We start from the raw sequence: 24,020 nt of genomic DNA on the forward strand, positions 1-24,020 counted from the left end.
CCATAAGCTCTATAACAATCACAAATATAATAGACTCACAAAATAAGAGGCGGATCCAAAACTTACCTTTGTTTAGCAGATTTACCACGCCTAGACATCCTATAAATCAGGCTGATATCTGTAGTTTTGAAGAATTGGAATGAGCACACCAACCAGTCAGACGTAGGGTCCTATTTATAGGCACGTATCTCGGCGCCATAGATCTTGGCGCGGAGGTAGGCGTCGTTGACCGGGCGCCTACCTTGGCGCCAAGATCTATGGCGCCGAGGTACGTGCCACGTAGAATCCAGGTCATACCACCATCTGACGTATGCACGCCAAAAATGTTGGCGCCGGCACAGACAAGCTAGGCGCCAATGATAATGGCGCCGAGCATAGGGTCCATTTTTTGAAATGAAACTGCCAGGGACATAATTGTGCAAAAAAACCCGAAAAGGGTTAATTTGCAAAAAAGTTGGCGTCGCCTAGATGCTAAAGCGATTGTCTGATGCACTTGTTCGACTAGACGACTTAAAAACACTGCGAACAAGGCCTAAAGCGGCGTATGGCAACCAAGCCCATGAAGTCAGGACTCAACTGTTCTAGGAATCGCATCACGAACTTGGCCGTCGACACCGACGGCACCACCACCAACAATAACGATGTTATAGCCTCAAAATTAATTAATTAATCTATTCTCTTCTCTTCTGTCTCTACAACTGCAACTGGGCTGCGGTCATCATCGCCCGTCGAGGTACCGGTGTACCGCGTATAACACTATAACATGACCTAGCTTGCTTTTACTTTCCGATTTCGGCCTTTTCCATGAAGAATCGAGACCAGTTTGTACTAAACTACTAGATGCCAAACACAAACAGTTTTGCAGCAAGCATGGTTCGGAAAATCAGCAATCAATTTTGCACATGGATCATGAATAGATCATGAAAGACCAGTGAGCCGACTAGATAGGGTGAATAAAAATCAATTAAATTTTATTGATAAAAACTGAATTTGAGCACTTCACTTCACTTCAATCGAGGTGAAGCACGCGCTCAAACCAAAATCATATCGTCAAACCAGTGATCCCATAATTTCTAAATGTTCCTAATACACACGAGACCAGCAAAGCAAATGGATCGCAAATCGAGCATCGAAAAGTCCGAATCGGTCCAAAACCGTGTCGCAAACGAGTGTAGATTTCAGGAGCACGAAATTCTGTTCTCGGATGCGAAATTGAACCAAATGAACTTCAATTGAAATGAAATTTTGCACACACCAAGGTCTTCACAAAATTTGAGCTCAATTGGACTTGTGAATCAACCGCATATCTGAAAATACGAACATAATTGGTTTTTTAGGTTTTCTAGAACGAACTCAAAACGAGAACAGCTAAGATCACAACACAAACTGCACCAACAGGGCGTAAGAAGTGATCTTAGGAGTACATCTCACCCACCAACAAATCCGAACATCACCCTCCATAAATCCTCAAGAGAAGAGAAGGGAAGAATTCAAGAGCACAAGACTTAAAAAATTCAGCAAGGGAACAACCTTAGATTAAAGCCAACAAAAACCTGTGGGCCAAACCGACGACCATCCCTCAAATTAATCTTGCAGATTACAAGACATAGTTGACATAACAAAATCACTGTGGATCTCCCGGATAAACTGGTGAAAACCTAGAGAGGAAAACTAGGAGTTCTAAAATAAGAGCCAAATGAAACTAAGCCAAAGAGATGATGAACTAATCAGCCCCCTCTATTTATAGAGGGTTATTTCTATTTACTAAACTAACCCTATTTATATAGAGTCTATCCACTCCGCCAGGGCAAAATAGACCAACTGCTAGGTTTTTGATCGGACGACCACGTGCTCCACATGAAGTTGCTTTGACGCATCGTTCGCTGTGACGCCACGTGCTGCCACCGGTTCCCTCCAGAACCGCCGCAGTCGGGTTTTGAGGTCTAAACTCCGCAAAACCCGCCATCCGTAGCGTATGGTGGTTTTGAGGCTCAACCACCAAACCGTCGTGAGTATTGCACCACGTGCACATCCACCACGTCCTAGACACGTGTCCCGCGAGTACTCGGCCATGCCGGCAACACAGCCCGCTCCAACACGTCCTCATGCGAGTGCATGTCCCAGGTGTTAGCCACCACGACTGGTCACTCGGCCGCTCCGGTCCGTAAGTCAAGACCTACAATTCGTCCTTCACCGCTTCTGGTACATCAACACGAGCCAGTATGACCTTTACCTCAGCCGTCGACCATCTTCTCTGTGCTCCATATCTGCCACCATAAACCGATATATATATATATATATATATATATATATATATATATATATATATATATATATATATATATAATAGGGCAGGTATAACGGGAGCCCCGTGCTTCCAATAGTTAAAGAAAGCCCAGGTCGATCATCCCTGCAATCTGGTTCAACCCAGCGCACCGACTGGACCAGGCTGCACCACCCGTGCCCACGTCTGTGCGCGCAAAAAAGGAATGCATGCATGAGTCAAACACGTCCCCTTGCATGCGCATAAATTTAGGAAAGATATGTGTGGCGGTTTCTATTTTTAAATGCTTTATTTCCTCCATAAATTTAGGATCGCTGCAACAGCCATGCAACTAGACTCGTAAGGACCATTTTATGATATATACTGCTACTAAATATGCTACCCTGTGTAGATAATTATGCAATTCGGTATACTGCGTAAAAATCTGTTACCAGCTGCATGCACACAAATTTATGATGAAAATAATGTGCAATGAAAGGAAATGAATTGCACGTATAGAAACAAAAAATCGTATTTAATGTTTTATTTCCTTCATAAATATAGGATCCCTCCAACAGTCATGCAGCTAAATATATTAGATCTAGTTTATAATATATATTGATACAAATTATACTACATGGTGTAGCTATTTATACAATTCGTTACACTGCATAAAAAATCTGGCATGTTGTTCACTGGTGGACGCATCTTTGGGTTGGAGCGTAATAATCTTAAGTTTTGAGCATAAAATCCTTCAATTATAAGCGTAAATACCGAGCCAATGTGAGAGGTTGATAGCTCTAGTAGGTTGTTATTACGATCCTATTTTTATGGCAGATCCGAAAAACATGGTAGCCGCATGCATGCGGTTATACAAATCCAAAAATTATGGCAAAATGCATGCATGAGTCAAACACGTTCCCTTGCATGCGCGTAAATTTAGGAAAGATATGTGTGGCGGTTTCTATTTTAAATGCTTTATTTCCTTCATAAATTTAGGATCACTGCAACAGCCATGCAGCTAGACTCATAATTACCATTTTATGATATATACTGATACTAAATATGCCACATTGTGTAGATAATTATGCAATTCGGTATACTGCGTAAAAATCTGTTACCATCTGCATGCACACGAATTTATGATGGAAAGAATATGCAATGAAAGGAAATGAATTGCATGCATAGAAACAAAAAATCGCATTTAATATTTTATTTTCTTCGTAAATATAGGATCCCTCCAACAGCCATACAGCTAAACGCATTAGAACTAGTTTATGATATATACTGATTCAAATTATACTACACGGTGTAGGTATTTATGCAATTCGTTACACTGCGTAAAAAATCTGGCATGTTGTTCACTAGTGGACGCATCTCCGGGTGGAGCGTAAAAACCTTAAGTTTTGAGCATAAAATCCCTCAATTATAGGCGTAAATACCGAGTCAATGTGAGAGGTTCATAGCTCTAGTTGGTTGTTATTACTATCCTATTTTTATGATAGATCCGAAAACATGGCAGCCGCATGCATGCGGTTTTGAAAGTGCATTCACCCCTTTTGTGAGTTTTGGTGATTTGGATGACAACACATTTAAAAGACTAACAAGTTTGCTAAGTGTTGGACAGGAAATTCAGTATGATGAACATATTTGAATAGTGTATAATGGCAGTGAACAAAGGTTCAACACAAGGTTAAATAACCAGTGAGACAATGCAAATGGATATAATATGATCTCTATATTGGTTTGAATATATGGACAAGACCTGAGAAATCACTACATACATATGAGCGGAATAGAGGATGAAGTGGTTAAGAGGATTGGTCAAGCCAAAGTGAATAAGACATGAGGAATTGTAAATTGGCTTGACCATATTACTATCAGTCCATATATGCTTCTATGAGAATCAAACTAGAGCTTGATTAATCTTAACAGTTATATCTAGAAGACATTCAAGCAAGGTTCACAATATTGAAGAAATGATTCTCTCAATGGATGCTCAAAATGATGTGACTCAAGAATGGCTTGATAGGGTGAAGATAGCAAGGAAAGGGCTTCGAGGAACTAAGCGAAGGTGAAGGCCAAGCGACGGCACGTAGACTGAGGTACCATGGCTAAGGTGAAGAAGAGAGTACTTGCACTAAGTCGATGAACTAATCAGCTATGAAGAGTTATAAAATGTTGATGCATCAGTAAGGTGACTTGAAGCCATGATTTGAACTCATATATGGTGATATGGTACAAGTCATGTTGGAACTTGCTCTCAGCAGCAAGGAAGCCAACAAGGGTGAACGGTGGTGACAACAGGGTTACGTGCACGGGGGCAATAGCTCTGTTGATCTAGCCTCTCACGGGCACTGTGCGGGGGTATTTATAGGTAGCTGAGTGCCCAGCGCCTTGTGTTAAGGACGCATGTGCCCTCAGACACCTAGTTTATCCCCGGAATATTCCCATAAAGCAGGGTTACAAGCTGTAATTACAAGAATGCCTTTACAAACTAGGCCCGTAACACAAAGGCGGCCACGCGGGGCCCGTTACAATGGGCCAGATCACACGTGGGCCTTAGAGCACGACGAGGCCATGCTGCGGGGAGACGTCACTGCTGGCCTTCATCTGGTGCTGAATGAAGCGAAGGGTGTCCCTGCCCGTTTTGTCTTTGTCGAATCAGCGACTGCGGCGAAGGCCTCGAGCGAAGGGTGGCGTCTTTGCCTTCGCCCCAACATTTGCCCTCCGAGGGACCAGTTCGACAAAGTCACCTGGTGCCGAAGACGTCGCTGGATGGCGGAGACGCTGCCCTCGCTCGAAGTGGTTCCGCGGGGGTTTTTGATGTGACCGTTGATGGACGGCGTACTGTTGGATTGCGGGTTTCCCGAAGCGTCACGTCCTGCCTATAAAAGGGGGCGGGGGTCGGCGCCGTTACAACGTTGCCTTCCACGCTCCGTGAAAACCCTAGCCGCCCGCCGTCCTGCTGCTCCTCTTCTTCCACCGCTCCTTTTGCTCGCCGGAGTTCTGGCTCGAGTGAAGCAGACCGCCCGCCGCCGCCGACGGTACGTAGCAATGCCGTCTTCCTCTTCTTCCGCTGCTACTGCACCGCCGGCCGCCGCCTCGTCTGAGGAGACGTTGAGTAGCTCGATGGTGGAGGAGTTGCGCGCCGGCGACTCTGTTGATTTTGGTGTGTCACGGACGACGTCAGCCCGCGTTGAAGATATGCAGCGATTGGGCTACTTTGGCGGCGGAGTTGCTCGTGCTCCGGGGACGGAGGAAGTCCCCGAGCCGGAGGGTGAATTGGTCGTTTTCGAGGCGTTCTTCGCCGCCGGTCTCCGCTTGCCTGCGCACCGGTTTGTTGGCGAAGTCCTGCATAGATTCAACGTTCAAATACATCAGTTGACACCGAATGCCGTGGTGGCACTGGCGAAGTATGTCTGGGCGACGACTTCGTATGGCGGACAACCGTCTGTTGAAGTTTTTGCGAAGCATTATTGTTTGCATTGGCAGAAGAGGATGATTGGGGATGAAGTCGCCCAGTTTGGGTCATGCACATTCACGCCGAAGATCGGCAAGACCACGATGCAAGTAGTGGAGTTGGTTCCGTGCGCCCGCAACAAGTGGGGCAATTGGAATGAATTTTGGTTTTACGTTGCGGAGGGTACTGTCGAAGGTCATAAGGGACTCCCTGTGTCTGAGATGTGCTCTCATTATTACTCTGCGTATCCGCCTTTCGAAGTGGCAGAGGAAGATGCAGACGAAGGGGCCCTTCGGTGCGCCGCCGGTCAGAGCAGTGGGCGCGATCTAGTTGAAGAGTTTGTGGCGTATGGGGTGTGGCCCTTGGCGCACGGCTGGGCGCTGGGCGAAGTGTGCCCTCGCCAGATGCCTTTTCACGGAGGAAGGGTGGTGCGAAGCCCTGCCTTCGCACTGAATTTGCGAAATCGTGACCCGGCCGCCTTTGTGCGTGATGCGGAGGACTTGGCGGTGCGGCTCGTGGGATGTTACGTGCCGAGGACTGAAGGCCAGCGCAGCTTTGATATCCGTGGGTCAAATGAGCGCTTGAACAGGGTCTTCGAATTAAATCAATTGCCGTACGACGGCTATCCTAGTCAAGACGAAGCGGACCGCCGTGGGAAGAAACCGGCGGTGGAGACTGGAGGCGACCCTGCGCTGGCGGCCGCCCCCTCCTCAAAAAGGAGAAAATTAGGTACTGCGATGGGAGGACTTGGGGTGTCTGATAGTTTTGCTAGGGAGTTAATGAGGACGTGTGCGGCCCCGGGGGAAAGGATGTCTTCGCCCGAGCTCCGGGAGTCTTCGGCTCGGATGCTGAAGGTTACCGGGGGTTGCTGGCCGAAAAATGTTCCTATCCCCTGCGCGGCTGAGGAGGACTGTTTTACATCTCGTATGGTTCATCAGTGGAGAGTTTTTCCTTACGGGCGAAATATCGGTGCTGTTGTGTGGACAGTGATGGACAAGGATCGCCAAGGGGCGGCGCAAAAACGCCAGGCGACTGTCAGGATTCACGAAGCTCGGCCGAAAAGGTAGCGGGGAACTGCGAAGGCTGTGGCCTCCAGCGGAGGCAAGCTGCCGCTGGCGGTGAAGGCGGGCGCCTCTGCACCTAGCAAGGCGCCGGAGGCAATGGCGGGCGCCGGAGGCTCCAAGTCAACGAAGGTGGTGCCCCCGGCCAGCGGAGTGGCGGAGGCTTCGAAGGCGGCCCGAGCGCTGCCGTTGGCGGGCAAACGTGTTGCCGACTTCGGCACCGACATTACTGTGGATGACTATCTTGGTGGTAAGTCGCTGGTCTATTATTGTTTTTTTTAATCTGTGGATGCGTTGCAGGGCCGGACGAGGGCCAGCTTGCTATAGTTGCGCCTGGCGCGGCGATCGCGACGGCCGCCAAAGCGCCGAAGGTGGGGGGCGAGGCGCTTGGCGCCGGAGGCGAGGTGTCGGTCCTCGCGCAGGTCAGGGACGAGGCGGGCGCGGCGACCCGCCGGCTGAAGGGGGTGACGGAGGCGCTGAGTCAGGCGACGGAGGCGCTGAGTCAGGTCCGTTGAGCTATACTCTCTCCCCCACCTCTTTTGGGGCAACGGCCTTACGTACTGCGTCGCGGCTCTGCAGGTGGCTGACTTCGCCAGCCGTACTGCGTCGGGGGCCCTCACGGCAGCTGTGTCTGCCGAAGTCGAGAGACTTCGGACACAACATGCTGACGCTGTCCGTGAGAAGTCGGCCTCCGACAGCAAGTGTCGTAAGCTGACGGACAGGGTGGCCGCCCTGGAGAGGGAGAAGGCTGACCTCCGGCGCCAACTTGCGGCGGAGAGGAGGGAAGCTAACGAGGCCGTCGCCAAGGGGCAGGCTGCGCAGGCGGAGGCCAAGCTGGCGCGGGCGGAGGGCAATCTTGCCAAGGAGCTCGCCGAACATCTGCAGGAGCGGCTCACCGCCCTGGAGAGCCGCGCTAAGGAGGCCGAGGCCGCAATGCATGCGGAGGCCGAACGGACGCGCACGCAGCTTATGGATACATATCGTGAGCTGGGTGCGCGGACCGGTGACTTCGAAGTGCCGGACCGAGAGTCCGGGCTTCGCTGTCTGCAGTGGGTGCAGGAGGAGCTGCTGGAACTTCCAGCCGTCGCGGGGGGGTTGATGTCGTACGCCTCCCTGGTCACCTGTGAGGGGGCTATGAACGCGCTCTCCCGTGAAGGGTGCCGGCACTTCGAGGCCTTCGACCAGGCGGATGAAGAATTTGAGCGAGATATCTATAAGGTCGAAGACCCCGTAGTGAAGGAATCCGCCGGGGCCCTTTATGACCGGATGTGGGGTCTGCACGGTCGTGAGGTGGTCAGGGAGCGGGCCGAGACTGCGAGGGCTCAGGTAACGTTGTTGTTTGTTTTGGCGTTTGCTGTGTGCGGGCTGTTCGTGCGTTTGATGAATCTGTGTGTCTTGTCCTAGGCGGAGCGCGGCGAGCGGGTGGACGACTTCGGGGCTCTGAACAGCGCGCTGCCAGACCCGGAGCCGACCCTCGCGGAGGCTGTGACTGAGGTCGCCCTGGAGCCAACCCCGGAGACCGCAGCGATCGCGACGGCTGCCCCCACATCTGCTGTGGCCGGTGAAGACCTGCCCCCGAAGGTGGCCGAAGGCGCCCCTGGTGCCCCCGCAGCTGCTGTGCCGAGGGCTGAAGATTCCGCGGCGGCGGCGGCGGAGACAACGGCGGGGCCAACGGCGGAGGCAACGGCGGAGCCGACGGCGGAGGCTCCCGCGGCGTCAGGGCCTTCGCAGGTGGCGTAGTAGGTGTTTAGGGTTGGGGAATTTTTGGATGTTGTGCTGAATTTTGGTTGCTGCGCAGGTTCAAGATTTTGGGCCTGCGCACGCAACTGCCACTACTGAATTTTTGGCGGCTTCGACCGCGGAAGGTGGGAATGAATATGGTGGGTCTGTATCTGAGTTTTTTGATTTTACTGACTCTGGGAGCTCGGTTGAGTGGACTGAGGAGTCGTCGGAGGGGGACTTGGATTATTTTGCGGCATTGGATGTGGCTGCGGCGGAGGCTTCGCCACACGCCGTGGACGCGCCAGACGTGCCAGGTCCTAGCACCGGGCGCCGACGACGAAGGGCGGTTGCAAAGCGTAGGGTTAGCGCGGAGGAAGGGGCTCGGCTTCGCGTGAGTAGGGTTGGTCGGCAGGAACTGTTGTCTTTGCCGGCCGCCGCGAGCACAGGGGAAGGGGAACTGCGAAGTCTTTTTGCGGGTGAGGAGCTTAGGATAATGTTATTTAATTATAGGGAGATGGGGATTATTCCTAAGGTGGAGCCGATGTAGAGTGTGGTGCCCTCGCTTGTATATGTGTAAAGGGTTGTAAGATGAAGTTGTGTGCCCTCGCGTGCCTGTGCCTGCGAGGGCGCTGTGTACTTTGTGTGGCATGGTTGGCTATGTTGTGCTGGTGTGATTATAGTCGGTCTTAGCGCGGATGGTTTGATGCTGTCGCTTCTGCTTTTGTTGTACTAGTTTGACCGCGCCCTGAGGCGGCTTCTGCGCGGGGTCTTCGCGAGAGACATCGGAATTTCTCGCACTTGTTGTGCTAAGTCCGGCTGCACCCTCAGGCGACTTCTGCGCGGATAGGCTTCGCGATAGACGTCGGAATTTTTCGCACTTGTTGTGCTAAGTCCGGCTGCACCCTTAGGCGACTTCTGCGCGGAGTCTTCGCGAGAGACATCGGAATTTCTCGCACTTGTTGTGCTAAGTCCGGCTGCACCCTTAGGCGACTTCTGCGCGGATAGTCTTCGCGATAGACTTCGGATTTTTTCGCACTTGTTGTGCTTAGTCCGGCTGCACCCTTAGGCGACTTCTGCGCGGATAGTCTTCGCGATAGACTTCGGATTTTTCGCACTTGTTGTGCTTAGTCCGGCTGCACCCTTAGGCGACTTCTGCGCGGATAGTCTTCGCGATAGACTTCGGATTTTTTCGCACTTGTTGTGCTTAGTCCGGCTGCACCCTTGGGCGACTTCTGCGCGGATTTGTCGCACGCGAGGGTGGCTAGCGCTTAGCCTCGCGGTGACTTCGAATTGGTCGAATGCCGAAGACCGTTGTCGCGGTCTTCTTTCGACATGTTTTTGCGGGGGATTTTTCTCACATATATTACATGGCTCCGCCTCGTTAAAAACCTCACCCCCCGGGAGGAAAAGAGTGCGGGCTGGTACAAGATTGTTTGTGGCGAATTACAAGGGCGAAATCAGCCCTAAATGGGTCAAACAAAAAATTTGCGAAGGTTGTCGATGTTCCAGGAATGCTCCAGGTACTCGCCATTTGGCGTTGTGAGCCTGTAGGCGCTGGGGGAAGCTTTTGTTTTGACTATGAAGGGGCCCTCCCACTTGGGCTCCAACTTGCCCTTGGACTCCGTCCGAGCTGTTCGGATGAGTACGAGGTCCCCCTCGCTGAACTCCCTCGGGATGACTGCGTGGTCGCGCCATGCTTTGGTCTGAGCTTGGTATTTGTTTAGGGCCTGTAGGGCGAAGACCCGGTCTCCGTCAATGAGATCTTTTGAAGTTGGCTCATCCACGTCGGGGACGGCTGACGGAACTGTACGCGGGGACCCATGCTTTATTTCTTGCGGGGTCATCGCCTCCGATCCGTATAGAAGGCGGAAAGGAGTGAACCCGGTCGCCCTGCACTCAGTTGTGTTTAGCGCCCAGACTGCCTCCGGTAATAAATCGGTCCATCTGCCTTTTTTTTCATCGATTAGCATCTTTTTGATAGCTGTGAAGATTTTCCCATTGGCACGCTCCACGACCCCGTTGGACTGCGGATGATAGACTGAAGCGAAGGCAAGCTTGGTGCCGATGGAGAAACAAAAATCCTTGAATTCTTGGTTGTCGAACTGCTTGCCGTTGTCAACTGTTAGCTCGGACGGTACTCCGAAGCGGCAAACGATGTTCTGCCAGAAGAATTTTTGGGCAGTCTTTGATGTGATTGTGGAAACAGCCCTCGCTTCAATCCATTTGGTGAAGTATTCGACGGCTACGAAGGCAAACTTAAGGTTCCCCTGAGCGGTGGGCAGGGGCCCGACGATGTCCAGGCCCCAGCGCTGGAGAGGCCATGTATGGGCAATCAGCTTTGTATATTGCGAGGGGTTGCCTGACCGAGGAGAGAACTTCTGGCAGGCTTCGCAGGACCTTGTGACCCGATTTGCGGCGCAGATCATTGCGGGCCAGTAAAACCCTTGTCGGATCACCTTGGCAGCCAGGGCCCTTGGCCCTGCGTGCGAGCCGCACGTGCCACTGTGGACTTCGCGTAGGATCTGCATGCCTTCGGTTTCGGTGACGCATTTAAGCATTGGCTGACTGACCCCTTTCTTGTATAATTGGCCCTCAATCAGTGCGAAGTCCCGGCTTCGATGTCTGAGGCGCTTTGCCTCACTGACGTCAGTTGGATGATAGTACCCCTGTAGGAACAGGGTTATCGGTGCCCGCCAGTCTTCGGTCATGATTAGGTTGACTATACGGTGGCCCTCGCTGTCATTAGTTATTTGGAGCCCTTCGGGGCTCCGGACGGCTGGCGTGCCGATGGTGTGAAAGAACACGTCGGAGGGCAAGGGCTCGCCCCTGGCGGCAGCCTTGGCCAATGCGTCGGCCTCCTCGTTCTTGGCCCTATCCACATGCTGCAGGGTGAATCCCTTGAACTGTCTCTCGAGACTTCGGATAGCCGCGAGGTATTGCATGAGCGCGGGGTCCTTTGCTGCATAGTCTTTCTCGATCTGGCCGGCAACTATCTTGGAGTCTGTCTTGATGATACATGTGGTGACTCCGAGGGCCCTTAGCTTGCGGAGGCCGAGGATAACCGCTTCATACTCTGCGATGTTGTTTGTGCATCTGTCGGACTCCAGAGCGAAGCTGAGGCGTGCTGCATATCTGTGTTTGACTCCGGTTGGTGAGGTGACGATTGCAGCGACGCCTGCCCCCGCATGGCACCATGCGCCGTCGCAATGGATGGTCCAGACTTTTTCTGTGGACGGGTCCGGCTGTGCTATTGGCCTAGTCCAGTCGACGACGAAGTCTGCCAGGACTTGCGACTTGATGGCTGTCCTGGGCTCGAAGCTGATGTGGTAGCCGGAGAGTTCGGCTGCCCACTTGGTGATCCTCACCGATGCCTCCGGGTTTCTGAATAGTTCGCCGAGCCCTCTGTCAGAGGTGACTCGGACCTTGAATGCTTCAAAGTAATGGCGCAGTTTGCGCGAGGACATGACAACTGCGTAGGCGATCTTCTCCAGCTCTGTCATGTTGCATTTGGACGGTGTCAGGACTTCGGAGACATAGTAAATAGGGCACTGTCTGACTGTGCCTTCGACAGTCTGCTCCTGCACTAGTGCCGCGCTGACCGCGTGCGGCGAAGCCGCGACATAGAGCAATAGGGGGAGCGAGGAGTCGGGGCTTGTGAGGATGGCCAGCTCCGATAAGTGCTGTTTTAATGAGGCGAAGGCCGCTGCTTGCTCCGGCCCCCAAGCGAAGTCTTTCGCACCGCGAAGTGTTTTGAGGAAGGGGAGACTTCGCTCGGCGGACCTGGAGATGAATCTGTTGAGAGCGGCCAATCTGCCTGTCAGACGCTGGACGTCCCTGACAGACTGCGGAGGCGACATGTCGACGATGGCCTGGATCTTGGTTGGGTTGGCCTCGATGACGCGGTGTGACACCAGGTAACCCAATATCTTGCCCTGGCGAACACCGAAGACGCACTTTTCCGGGTTCAGGCGGAGTCGTGCATCTCGCATGTTCGCGAATGTCTCGGCGAGGTCGGCGAGGTGGTCCTCCTCATTCTTGCTGGCGACGACGATGTCGTCCACATATGTAAATATGTTTCTATCGACCTGCCCTTCGAGTACTATTCTGGTGAGTCTGGAGAAAGTGGACCCCGCATTCTTGAGTCCCTCCGGCATCCTGACGAAGCAATAAGTGCCGAAGGGTGTTATAAAGCTGGTGCTAGCCTTGTCTTCCTCCTTCATGTATATCTGGTGATAGCCGGAGAAGCAGTCGAGGAGTGACATGACCTCGCATCCGGCCGCGCTATCGACTATTTTGTCGATCCGCGGCAACGGGAAATTGTCCTTCGGGCAGGCCTTATTGAGACTGGTGAAGTCTATGCACATTCGCCATTTCCCGCTTTTTTTCTGCACCATTACGACATTGGAGAGCCACGTGGGGTAAGCCACTGGCTCGATGAATTTAGCTTCTAGGAGGCGGTGCACTTCCGCCTTGGCGGCCTCTGTCTTTTCGTCGGACATTTTGCGGAGCCTTTGCTTTTTTGGTCGCACCGAAGGGTCAATTCCCAAGCTGTGCTCAATTATGGATCGGCTGACTCCGACCAGGTCTAGGGCAGACCAGGCGAAGACATCTTTATTCTTGGCCAGGCAGCGGAGAAGCTTCTCTTCTTCGTGTGACGTAAGGTCTTCGCTGATAGTGACTGTCTGCTTGGGCGTGGCCTGATCAAGGGGAACAGTCTTGGTTCCGTCTTGGCTCTGCAACTGTGCCTTCTCGTGCTGCTTGTCGGTTGGGCTGGCGGGCGCGGGGACCTCGCACTGGGTCGTGAGACAGTGTACGTTCCTCTGACCAGGCACGAAGTCCCGCTCTATGTTGCGCGCCGTCTGCTGGTTGCCGTAGATCGTGATAGCGCCTAGCGGACCTAGTATCTTCATACATAGGTACAGTCCGTGGATGGCAGCTTCGAACTTATTGATGGAGCCCCGACCCATGATGGCGTTGTACGGATATACCATGTCGACAATGTCGAAGGTTACTTGCTCACTTCGGGCATTGGGTGCTACACCGAAGGAGAGGGGAAGCTCTATCTTGCCGACGGGAAAGGTGCCCTTGCCGCCGAAGCCATACAGCGGATTGTCCGAAGGCTTGAGCAGACTGTGGCTTATACCCATGCGGTCGAAGGCGTGGAGGAAGATGATGTCCGCCTGGCTGCCGTTGTCGACTAGGACTTTGTGTAGGTCCCAGCCTGCCACGCTGCAATTGATGACCATAGCGTCGATGTGGGGGGCGCTGCGCAGGTTGACGTCTCGTGCATCGAAGGTTAGCGGTATGTGGGACCACTTCGTCTGCACGACTGGGCCGGTGACCGCGACATGGTTGATGCTGCGGTAGTGGTCCCGCTTCTGCCGCTTGGTATCGAAGTCCGTGCTGGACCCCCCTGTTATCATGTGAATGACTCTGCGATATGGTTGATCGGCGAAGTCTTCCTGCTTTGGGGCATGGGGGATGTTTTGGTGTTGCTGGTGTGGTGGTGGGGGTGGAGGAGGTACGATTTGTACTTCCTGATGGTGTTGGTAAGCGTGGTGCGGTGGATGCGGAGCGGGAGCGTGGATATATGGTGGGGGGGTGGCTGGTAATTATGCGCGACGATTCTGGGATTGTCGGCTGGCTGCGCCCGCGCCATTCTCTCTCTGGTGGCCTTCGTTTCGGGGCAATCTTTGGTTTGGTGGGCGCAGTCTTCGCCGTGGAAAAGGCAGTAGAACCGGCGCGGCGGCTCCGCGCGCCCTCGGCCCCTGCCACGAGTTCCGTTTCCGCGGCCTTGGGGGGGATATTCCTGGCGACGAGGGGGGTCAGTAGCAGGCTGCTGGTTTGCGATGTTGTGCACTTGCTGTTGACTGCGGCCATCTCGGCCGGAGTCTGGTTGCGGAGTCCTCGTCCATGTGCGGCTGGACTGCGGGGCATCTTTGGGCTTCCGCTGTGACTCAACTTTGCGCTGGTGGAGCTCTTCGGATTTGGCATATTTTTCAAAGAGCTGATATAGCTCCTGAAGGTTCTTGGGTGGATCTCTGATACAGTGGCTGTAGAGGACGCCGGCCCGAAGGCCACTGATGGCGTAGTGGATAGCGATCTGATCATCGACGGAGGGCAGCTGTGACTTGAGCGTTAAGAATTTACGGTAATACTCCCGCAGAGTCTCCTTTTCCAGCTGTTTGCAAAGCGAGAGCTCGGCCAAAGCGTCGGTGTCTGGGCGGTACCCTTGGAAGTTGAGAAGGAACTTGTCCCTGAGACTTCTCCACGAATCAATGGACAGCGGAGGCAATCTGGTGAACCAGGTGAGTGCTGGGCCCTCTAGGGCGATGATGAAAGACTTCGCCATTGTGGCGTCGTCCCCTCCGGCGGATGCAACGGCGACTTGATAACTCATTATGTATTGCGCCGGATCGGTGCTGCCGTTGTACTTGGGATATGCCCCTGCTCGGAAGTTAGCTGGCCAAGGCGTCACTTGCAGGTGTGGCGCCAGGGGACTTCGCTCGTCGAGGTAGTTGACCCCTTGGAATGGCGCGCCGTGCTGGAAGGCGTAGTCATGTTGGGGGAAACGCGGGTTCTCCGGCTGCGCCCGGTGTTGCAGGGGTGGGCCATGCTGCAGGCCGAGGTGGCCTTCGCGCGTGTCCTCCGGTTGCGCGCGCTGCTGGAGGGGTGGCTCTTGCTGTAGACCGAGGTGGCCTTCGCGCTGCATCAGCGCGATCTCGCGCTCGAGGTCTTGGGCCTTCTGCTCCTCGTCGCGTATCATCTGCCGCACCTTGGCTAGTGCGGACACACGTTGGCGCTTGGCTTCCAGTATCTCTTTCTGCCTCTGGAGATTGCGGTTCTTGAGGCGCAGGGCGCGCAGCTGTAACTGTTCTTCTGTTGAGACGCCGAGGACCTCGCCGTCCTCGGTAAGATCCGCGCCCTCCACTGGGGCGAAGCCTGGGGGCGGCTGCGATTGTCCTTCGGGCCCGCAGGTGCGGAAGGTGTCGTCTTCGTAGGTGCGGGGAGTGTTGTCTTCAGTGGGCTCTTGGTGGGTGGATTGGGTGAGGGCGAGGGCCTTGCCCTTTCTTGCGGCCAGCAGTGCTGCCTTCGCAGCCTCGTCAGCCTTCGGGTTAGCTCTCTTGGGTGCCATCGCGGGTGGTTTGGTCGTAGCACGAACGGTGGGCGCCAAATGTTGGAACTTGCTCTCAGCAGCAAGGAAGCCAACAAGGGTGAACGGTGGTGACAACAGGGTTACGTGCACGGGGGCAATAGCTCTGTTGATCTAGCCTCTCACGGGCACTGTGCGGGGGTATTTATAGGTAGCTGAGTGCCCAGCGCCTTGTGTTAAGGACGCATGTGCCCTCAGACACCTAGTTTATCCCCGGAATATTCCCATAAAGCAGGGTTACAAGCTGTAATTACAAGAATGCCTTTACAAACTAGGCCCGTAACACAAAGGCGGCCACGCGGGGCCCGTTACAATGGGCCAGATCACACGTGGGCCTTAGAGCATGACGAGGCCGTGCTGTGGGGAGACGTCACTGCTGGCCTTCGTCTGGTGCTGAATGAAGCGAAGGGTGTCCCTGCCCGTTTTGTCTTTGTCGAATCAGCGACTGCGGCGAAGGCCTCGAGCGAAGGGTGGCGTCTTTGCCTTCGCCCCAACAAGTCACATGTTTGAGTTGTGTTTGCTTCAAAAGGTGAGACAAAGATGTTTGTGATCCTTATGAAGCAACGCCATGGAGAAATCACACATGAGACACCAATCACTCAAGGAGTTTACTTAATTATATTTTATTTAACTTGAGTACAGGAATCGTCGTACTATAAAGAGGGACCCCAAAAAGAAGGTTGGTGTTTGCCAAAGCTCAAGCCTCTATATTCAAAAGCTATTTTTGAAAACCAAAAATCTCTTGAACGTTCTATGGTTGACCGCGGTTAGGTTTGAGAAACCTAGAGTGTTCTTGTTAAAAAGAAGCTGAACTTCTTCAACTACAGCTGAGCTGAACTTCAGCTGAGTTGAGCTTCTTCAGCTGCAGTTGAGCTTTTCAGCTGAGCTGAACTTCAGCTGAGTTGAGCTTTCTCAACTCCAGCTGAACTTCAAGTTCAACCGGGGTCCAGGCAGGTTCAACCAGGGTCCAAGGCAAGTTCAACCGGGGTCCAAGGAAAGTTCAGCCAGGTTTTTTTTGGACCTCACTGGTCAAAACCGGTTGAACCGGTCCTAGGGGAGGTTCAACCGGTGTCAGGGTCACCTGACCGATCTGACCTCCTGACTGGCAGACTGACTGCCAGTCTGACCCGCAGGCGGTTGAACCGGCCCTAGGGGCAGTTCAACCGGTGTCAGGACCTGTTTTTGCAGTCTGACCTGCAGTTTGCCGGTCTGACTGGCAGACTGACTGTCAGCCTGCCCCAGGCGGTTGAACCGGTCCTAGGGCGGTTCAACCGGTCCTCCACAACCAAAATTAGTCCAACGGCTAGTTTTGAAGCCCCACCTATATATACTCACTCCTACCTCTCTCCTCACTAGGGCTGGAAACGAGCCGAGCCGAGCTCGGCTCGGCTCGGTGTGGCTCGGTGAGAGGCCGAGCTCGGCTCGGCTCGTTCATCAAACGAGCTGGGAACAGAGGCTCGGCTCGGCTCGTTATAGGCTCGCGAGCCAGCTCGAGCGGCTCGTGAGCCAGAATAGTAATGCAGTTCAGAATACTATTTATAGGAAATATAACATTAATAATTCAGCAGTTGCACTTGATACTTGCAGTTATTCATCCAACTAATGAAATATATATGTATGATGCATCCAACAATACAGAATAAGAAGTCTCAAACTCTCAAGTCTCCATCTCCATGATAAAACAATATGATAGCATATATTGTCCAGAACAGATACTCTCAAGTCCAGAATAAGCAGCATGCCAGCATGCCAACATGATAGCATATATTGTCTAAAGTCTAAACAGAACAGATACTTGCATAGTTGCATTTGCATAGTTCTTCATCCAAAAACTAAAAAGTAGATTACAGAACAGTTCATCCATGCTGTTGCTGTCCACCAGAAATAGAACATAAATAAATACAAATAACAATTCATGTTCATCCATGATTCCATGCTGTCCAGGCGTGCAGGTCCAGGCCATTCAGGAATTCAGGTTCAGGTGCAGCCAGCAGCCATATAGATATCACAATAGAAAAAAAATATAACAAGTTAGATCCAAATGCAAAGTAAACTTAAAATAAGTATTGAATGGACACTTTTAAAGAAAAAACCACTCAACTAGCTAAGCATAATACAAACTTACAAAAGGATAATCTAGTTGCTCTCCACCAAACTTTTTGGAAATGAAATGTTTTCAACATCGTCCTCTTGCTCCTAAAAATAAATAGAGTAATTTGATTGAGTGGTTTAAAGAAACATACTATAATAAAACAATACAAGAATAGCATAGTACCAATACATACCACATATGTAAAACTCCCATCATGTGCACCTCGAATCCAACTAGAGGAGCATATCAATGCCTCCACCGTAGAAGGGCTTAGAGAGCTACGATAGTCATCTAGAGTTCGACCACTAGCGCTAAAAGTAGACTCAGAAGAAACAGATGTAGCTGGAACAGTTAAGAACTTCTTTGCCATCCTCGACACCACTGGAAATCTATGTGAGTTAACCTTCCACCAGTTAAGCAAATCAAACTCCTTGTCAGCTAAACTCACATTTGTTTCATCCAAATAGATGAGCAACTCACTCTTTGATGGGTTCGCTTCAGTAGATGATAAGTATGACTGAAACTCACATGAAGCAGAAGGCAAACTGCATGATCTATCTGTGGTCAAGGATGAAGATGCACTAGGCTTGCTTTGAGCAGCTTTTCTCTCTCTATGTTGCATCTCATAGTCTTCAAACAACTTTTCTAATTCACCTCTAACTTCTTCTATCTCAATACCAACTTGGTATGTATCAAAAATCTTACCAAAGCACCACTCAATATATCTCATCTTATACCTTGGATCTAGGATAGTAGCAATGACCATAACATTGTTCTTTTCTTCCCAATACTTATTGAATTTCTCCATCATTGCATTACCCATTTTTCTCATATTTAAATTAGTAGAACCCATTGCTGATCTCAATGCAATTTTGACATCCACAATGTGAGGATAGAATAGGTTTGCAGTGGGGTAAGAAGAAGCTGACAATGCAGTGGTTACTTTAGTTAGAGAGGCTAGAATTGGCTCAATTGCAACAAACAAATCCCATTCTTCAGTTGTAGGTTCCCACTTATAGTTCAAATCTGAATCAGCATATGTCTTAATAGCTTCTTTGTAAGCTATACTTGTGCGCAACATCTTGTATGTTGAACCCCACCTAGTTGGCACATCAAGTCTCATCCCTTCTCCAATTTGCAATGCAAGAGATCTACATATCTCTACAAACTTATGCATGCGAGATGGAGACTTCTTAAGGTACTTGACTATTAACCTTAAGTTTTCTATCAAAGAAGCTAATGCAGTTATTCCATCATTGACAACCAAATTGATTATGTGTGCACAACAACGGACATGAAAGTATTTTGCAATGAAAGCATTCCCCTGTCTAGCTGCAAATCTAGCCCTCAAACCCCGTATAGCACTATCATTGTTTGCAGCATTATCTAGAGTGAAGGAAACAATCTTATCTTCTATTTTCCATGCAGTAACACATTCATAAGCAGCCTGTCCTATCACATATCCTTTGTGTGGAGGGTCTAACTCAAAAAAATTCAGCACACAATATTGCATTTTCCAATCTTTATCAATGTAATGTGCAACCAAACACATATAGGACAAGGTTTGATTAGATGTCCACAAATCAGTGGTTAAGGAAATGAAATCCACACCTTTAAGGACCTTTGCTAATGATTCCTTTTCAGACTCATAAATCTTTAAACATTCAGCTCTTATGGTCTTCCTACCAACAAATTCATACAACGGATTCATATACTTCATGAGAATATTAAACCATGTGTGCTCAACCATTCTAAATGGGTATTCATGAACTATGATCATTTTGGCAATCAATTTTTTTACTTGCTCATGATTATAATCTTTAGGTGATGAGATAGTAGGGAGACCAGATCCAGATTCACCTGTCATTGAAGGAGCAAAGTTCAATAGAGACTGATCAAGCTTCTGTTCGATATGCTTTTGATACTTGTCACAGTTCTTCATATGCCTCGACAATGTCGTTGTTGTTGACCCTTGTGCATAACTATAAAGCTTTTTACAATATTTGCACTTTGCCTTTAGTAATGGATTCTCCTTATCGGCCGGGTTTGGCACATTCACCTTATCAAAAACCTCCCAAACCTTGGATTTGCCTTTGCTGCCCCCCTCAACCTTAACTGGTTTATTCACCCCTTTATGTCTTTTCTTGACTCTATTCACATCTCCACTACCATCAGATTCATCAACTCTAACAACATTGGCATCTTTCCCACCTAGCACCGTCATCTCATCCTCAGACATTTCATCATTCTTGTCGAAGGAGTTACTCTCTGAATCAGTCTCATCTCTTTCACTCCTCCCTTTCCCTTGCGCAGTTGAATGGACTGTTAAGGATTCCATCACTTAGCAATCTGCAAACAATACAAGAAAGTGAATAACAAATCGTGATAGAGTTTGGTTCAAGTGTTCAACACAGAGCATGTTGGGCTCTACTAATTTAAATATGAGAAACTGTCAAACATAAGAATCGTGATGCAGTTTGCATTTTATTTCAAAGTGCTGGCTGGCTGGCTAGCCTGCTAGCGTGCTGGCTGCAAAGTGCAAAGTGCAAACAATACCAGGACTCCAGGAGTCCACGACACATCAACAAAGAGCGCAAGCGCATACCTGCTAGCGTGCTGGACTGCTGGCTGCTGGGCGCTGGGGTACGGTGCTTAGCAGTCGGAGGCTCGGAGTCGGCGTCTCGGCGGAGGAGGGCGGGCGGCCGGGCGCCGATGGCTGGAGCTAGGCGCTGGGCGCTGGACCTCGGCGACGACAGCGACTCGGGCACTCGGCTACGACGGACGGCGACTCGGCGAGCGGGTGAGGGGCCGACGGTCGAGGCCCGAGGGGCGAGGGCGACTGGCCGCAAGACAGGAGGGAGTGCGCCAGTGCGGTACGGCGGGCCTCCAGCGGCTGCGGACTGCGGTGCGCCGTGCGCCGGTGTGGCGGCTCCAAACCCTAGCGGCGCCTAGCTGCGGTGGCGCGGTGCTGTCGACCTGTCGTCGCCTCGTCGGGTTAGGGGCGATGGGCGAGTGACTCAGTGGTCACGGTCCGTGTGACTCACGCCTCACGGTCTGACGGTCAGGCCCAGTTACGAGCGACTGCATGAATCTGCCCTGCCTCAGCTCGCGAGCCGCTCGCGAGCCCGGCGAGCTAGCTCGGCTCGGCTCGGTCTGAGCTCGCGAGCCACTACGAGCCGAGCCGAGCCGTGGCGAGCTCGAGTTGGCTCGCGAGCCGCGAGCTATTTTTCCAGCCCTACTCCTCACACAAGAGCACGACCCAAACTCCATTTCTAACTTGAAGAACACCTCCCACTCTCTCTCACACATCTCTTGCCTCTCCCATTTCAAATCTTTGGAGAGAAATCTTTGAGTGAGTTTGAGAGCTGCAGTTTTTGTGCTTCATCTCCAAATCTGTCTTACTCTTCTTCATTCGAGCTTTGGTACTACATCGAGTTCTTTGTGGATTCATTACTCTTGGAGCTTCTAGCTCCTAGACGACTAGGTGTCTCTTGTGAGTCTCCAAATCTTGTGGAAGACCACAAGAAAGTTTGTATTACCCGCTCGTTTGAGCAAAGATTATTATGTGGGCTTGACCTTTGTGGTCGGCGAAGGGAGGATTAGGGTTGAAAGAGACCTGGCTCTTTGTGGGCGCCTCAACGAGGAAGTAGGGCACCTTTTGTGGTGTGACCGAATCTCGGGATAAATCTTGTGTCTCTTGTGTTCTTGTTCATTGTGTTTGTTTGTGTTCTTCATTCTCTCACCATTCCATGAAAGATTTGTTTATATCTTTTTGGTGTGTGTATTTTGAGAAGTGCCCTTCTTAGATCTACTACTTTGAACCCTATGGATCATTTAGAACATCTCATTTCCAAAGTTAACTGGGTGAATTTCGAGATCAATTCAGTTTTACCCAGTTTGCTTCTAGTTTTTGTTGAAAAAGTTTTAACTTGCCTATTCACCCCCCTCTAGGCAACTTTCAATTGGTATCGGAGCCTAATCCTCGTTCTAACACTTAACCGCGTGAGGAAAAGATCATGTCGGGGGGACTAAGAAACGAAAGTGGTTCTAAGCTTGAAAAAGTTGAGGTTGCCTCGACTTTATCTTTTGGTGTAGATGTTGATCCTAGGGCAATAGATCTTGCCATGAGAATCGCCAAAAGGATGTTCCTCAAAATGAAGGAAGATGAGGCGAAGAACAAGATCGAAGAAGAAAATGATCGATGGAGACCAAACGAAGAATCCACCTCTTCACAAGGTTCGTCTTTCAAATCCACTTCTCATATGTGCTTTATTGCTAATGGGAGTGACAGTGAAAGCGAAAGTGAGGATGAGGAGGAGCGAGAAAGTGATAGTGAAGATGAGGATGATCTTCAACTATTCTTTGCTCAGCTAAGCAAGAAAAATTGGATGAGCTTGCTCAAACTCATGAAAAGAGCGGAAGAACAAAAAGAAATGCTTCATAAGCAAGAATACTTCCTCATCAGAAAAATCTAAGAGTTAGAGAAGTTGACCAAAGAGCATGAGAAGTTAAAGTGCTCTCATGATGATTTGGTCCAAAGGTATGAAGACATTTCAATTGAGAAAATTAAAGCTGTTAATCATTCATCATATATTGCTCAATTAGAAAATAAAAATGCTATGTTCAAGGACACGATAGAAAGGCTAAATATTGAAAATCTAGCTTTGCAAGAAAAACATGATATGCTTGTGTGCTCTCATAATAAATTTATGGATTCACATATCATGTTAGAAATGGCTCATGAGGTTGTGTTAACTAATTTGAAATCATATCAACCTCACATATGCACATGTACTCAAGTAGAAACTATATTATCTTGTGCTAACTAATGTTGCTCTCAAGAAAGCCAATCTTCCATTGAGCTAGAATTTTTAGGAACAAGTAATGTTTCCCATGGAAAAGAAAACAATGAGCTCAAGGAAGAAAAATGAGAGGCTAAGTGAAAGTCGCCTAGAGGGGGGGTGAATAGGGCGAATCTGAAATTTATAAACTTAAGCACAACTACAAGCCGTGTTAGCGTTAAAAATATAAACGAGTCCGAGAGAGGGTGCGGAAAACAAATCGTGAGCAAATGAAGAGTGAGACACAATGATTTGTTTTACCGAGGTTCGGTTCTTGCAAACCTACTCCCCGTTGAGGTGGTCACAAAGACCGGGTCTCTTTCAACCCTTTCCCTCTCTCAAATGGTCACTTAGACCGAGTGAGCTTCTCTTCTCAATCAAACGGGACACAAAGTCCCCGCAAGGACCACCACACAATTGGTGTCTCTTGCCTAGGTTACAATTGAGTTGATCACAAGAAAGAATGAGAAAAAGAAGCAATCCAAGCGCAAGAGCTCAAATGAACACAAGTCACTCTCTCACTAGTCACTATTTGATTTGGAATGAACTATGGACTTGGGAGAGGATTTGATCTCTTTGGTGTGTCTTGTATTAAATGCTATAGCTCTTGTAAGGTGTAGGAAGTTGGAAAACTTGGATGCCATTGAATGTGGGGTGGTTGGGGTATTTATAGCCCCAACCATCAAAAGTGGCCGTTGGGAGGCTGTCTGTCGTATGGCGCACCGGACAGTCCGGTGCGCCAGCCACGTCAGCCGGCCGTTGGGTTCTGACCGTTGGAGCTCTGACTGGTGGGGCCTCTGGGCTGTCCGGTGGTGCACCGGACAGGTCCTGTAGACTGTCTGGTGCCCCTTCTGTGCGCGCTCTGACTCTGGCGCGCACTGTCGCGCATTTAATGCGGTTGCAGTCGACCATTGGCGCGAAGTAGCCGTTGCTCCGCTGGCACACCAGACAGTCCGGTGTGACACCGGACAGTCCGGTGAATTATAGCGGAGCGGCCTCCCATTTTCCCGAAGGTACCGAGTTCAGCGTCAAGTACCCTGGTGCACCGGACACTGTCCGGTGCGCCAGACCAGGGTGCCTTTGGGATGTCTTTAGCTCTCTTTGTTTGAACCCATCTTTCGTCTTTTTATTGGCTTGTTGTGTACCTTTGGCACCTGTAATACTTATAGACTAGAGCAAACTAGTTAGTCCAATTATTTGTGTTGGGCAATTCAACCACCAAAACCAATTTAGGAAAAGGTGTAAGCCTATTTCCCTTTCAATCTCCCCCTTTTTGGTGATTGATGCCAACACAAACCAAAGCAAATATAGAAGTGCATAATTGAACTAGTTTGCATAATTGTAAGTGCAAAGGTTTCTTAGAATTGAACCAATATATTTTCATAAGATATGCATGGATTGTTTCTTTATTTTTAACATTTTGGA

At 50.5% G+C, this 24,020-nt stretch overlaps 1 protein-coding gene across 1 annotated transcript; it reads right to left on the reverse strand.

Moving 5' to 3' along the window:
• Nucleotides 1-17,339: 17,339 nt before the first annotated feature.
• Nucleotides 17,340-20,252, reverse strand: LOC103650801 (zinc finger BED domain-containing protein RICESLEEPER 2-like). The gene is made up of 3 exons (XM_023302130.1): nucleotides 17,948-20,252; nucleotides 17,788-17,858; nucleotides 17,340-17,533 (listed from the first exon to the last, which is right to left on the reverse strand). The coding sequence occupies exons 1-2, from the start codon at nucleotides 20,090-20,092 to the stop codon at nucleotides 17,799-17,801; spliced, it is 2,205 nt and encodes a 734-aa protein (XP_023157898.1). The 5' UTR covers nucleotides 20,093-20,252; the 3' UTR covers nucleotides 17,340-17,533; nucleotides 17,788-17,798.
• Nucleotides 20,253-24,020: the final 3,768 nt, after the last annotated feature.

Source organism: Zea mays, chromosome 3 (genome assembly GCF_902167145.1).
Source record: "Zea mays cultivar B73 chromosome 3, Zm-B73-REFERENCE-NAM-5.0, whole genome shotgun sequence".
Taxonomy (NCBI): Eukaryota; Viridiplantae; Streptophyta; class Magnoliopsida; order Poales; family Poaceae; genus Zea; species Zea mays.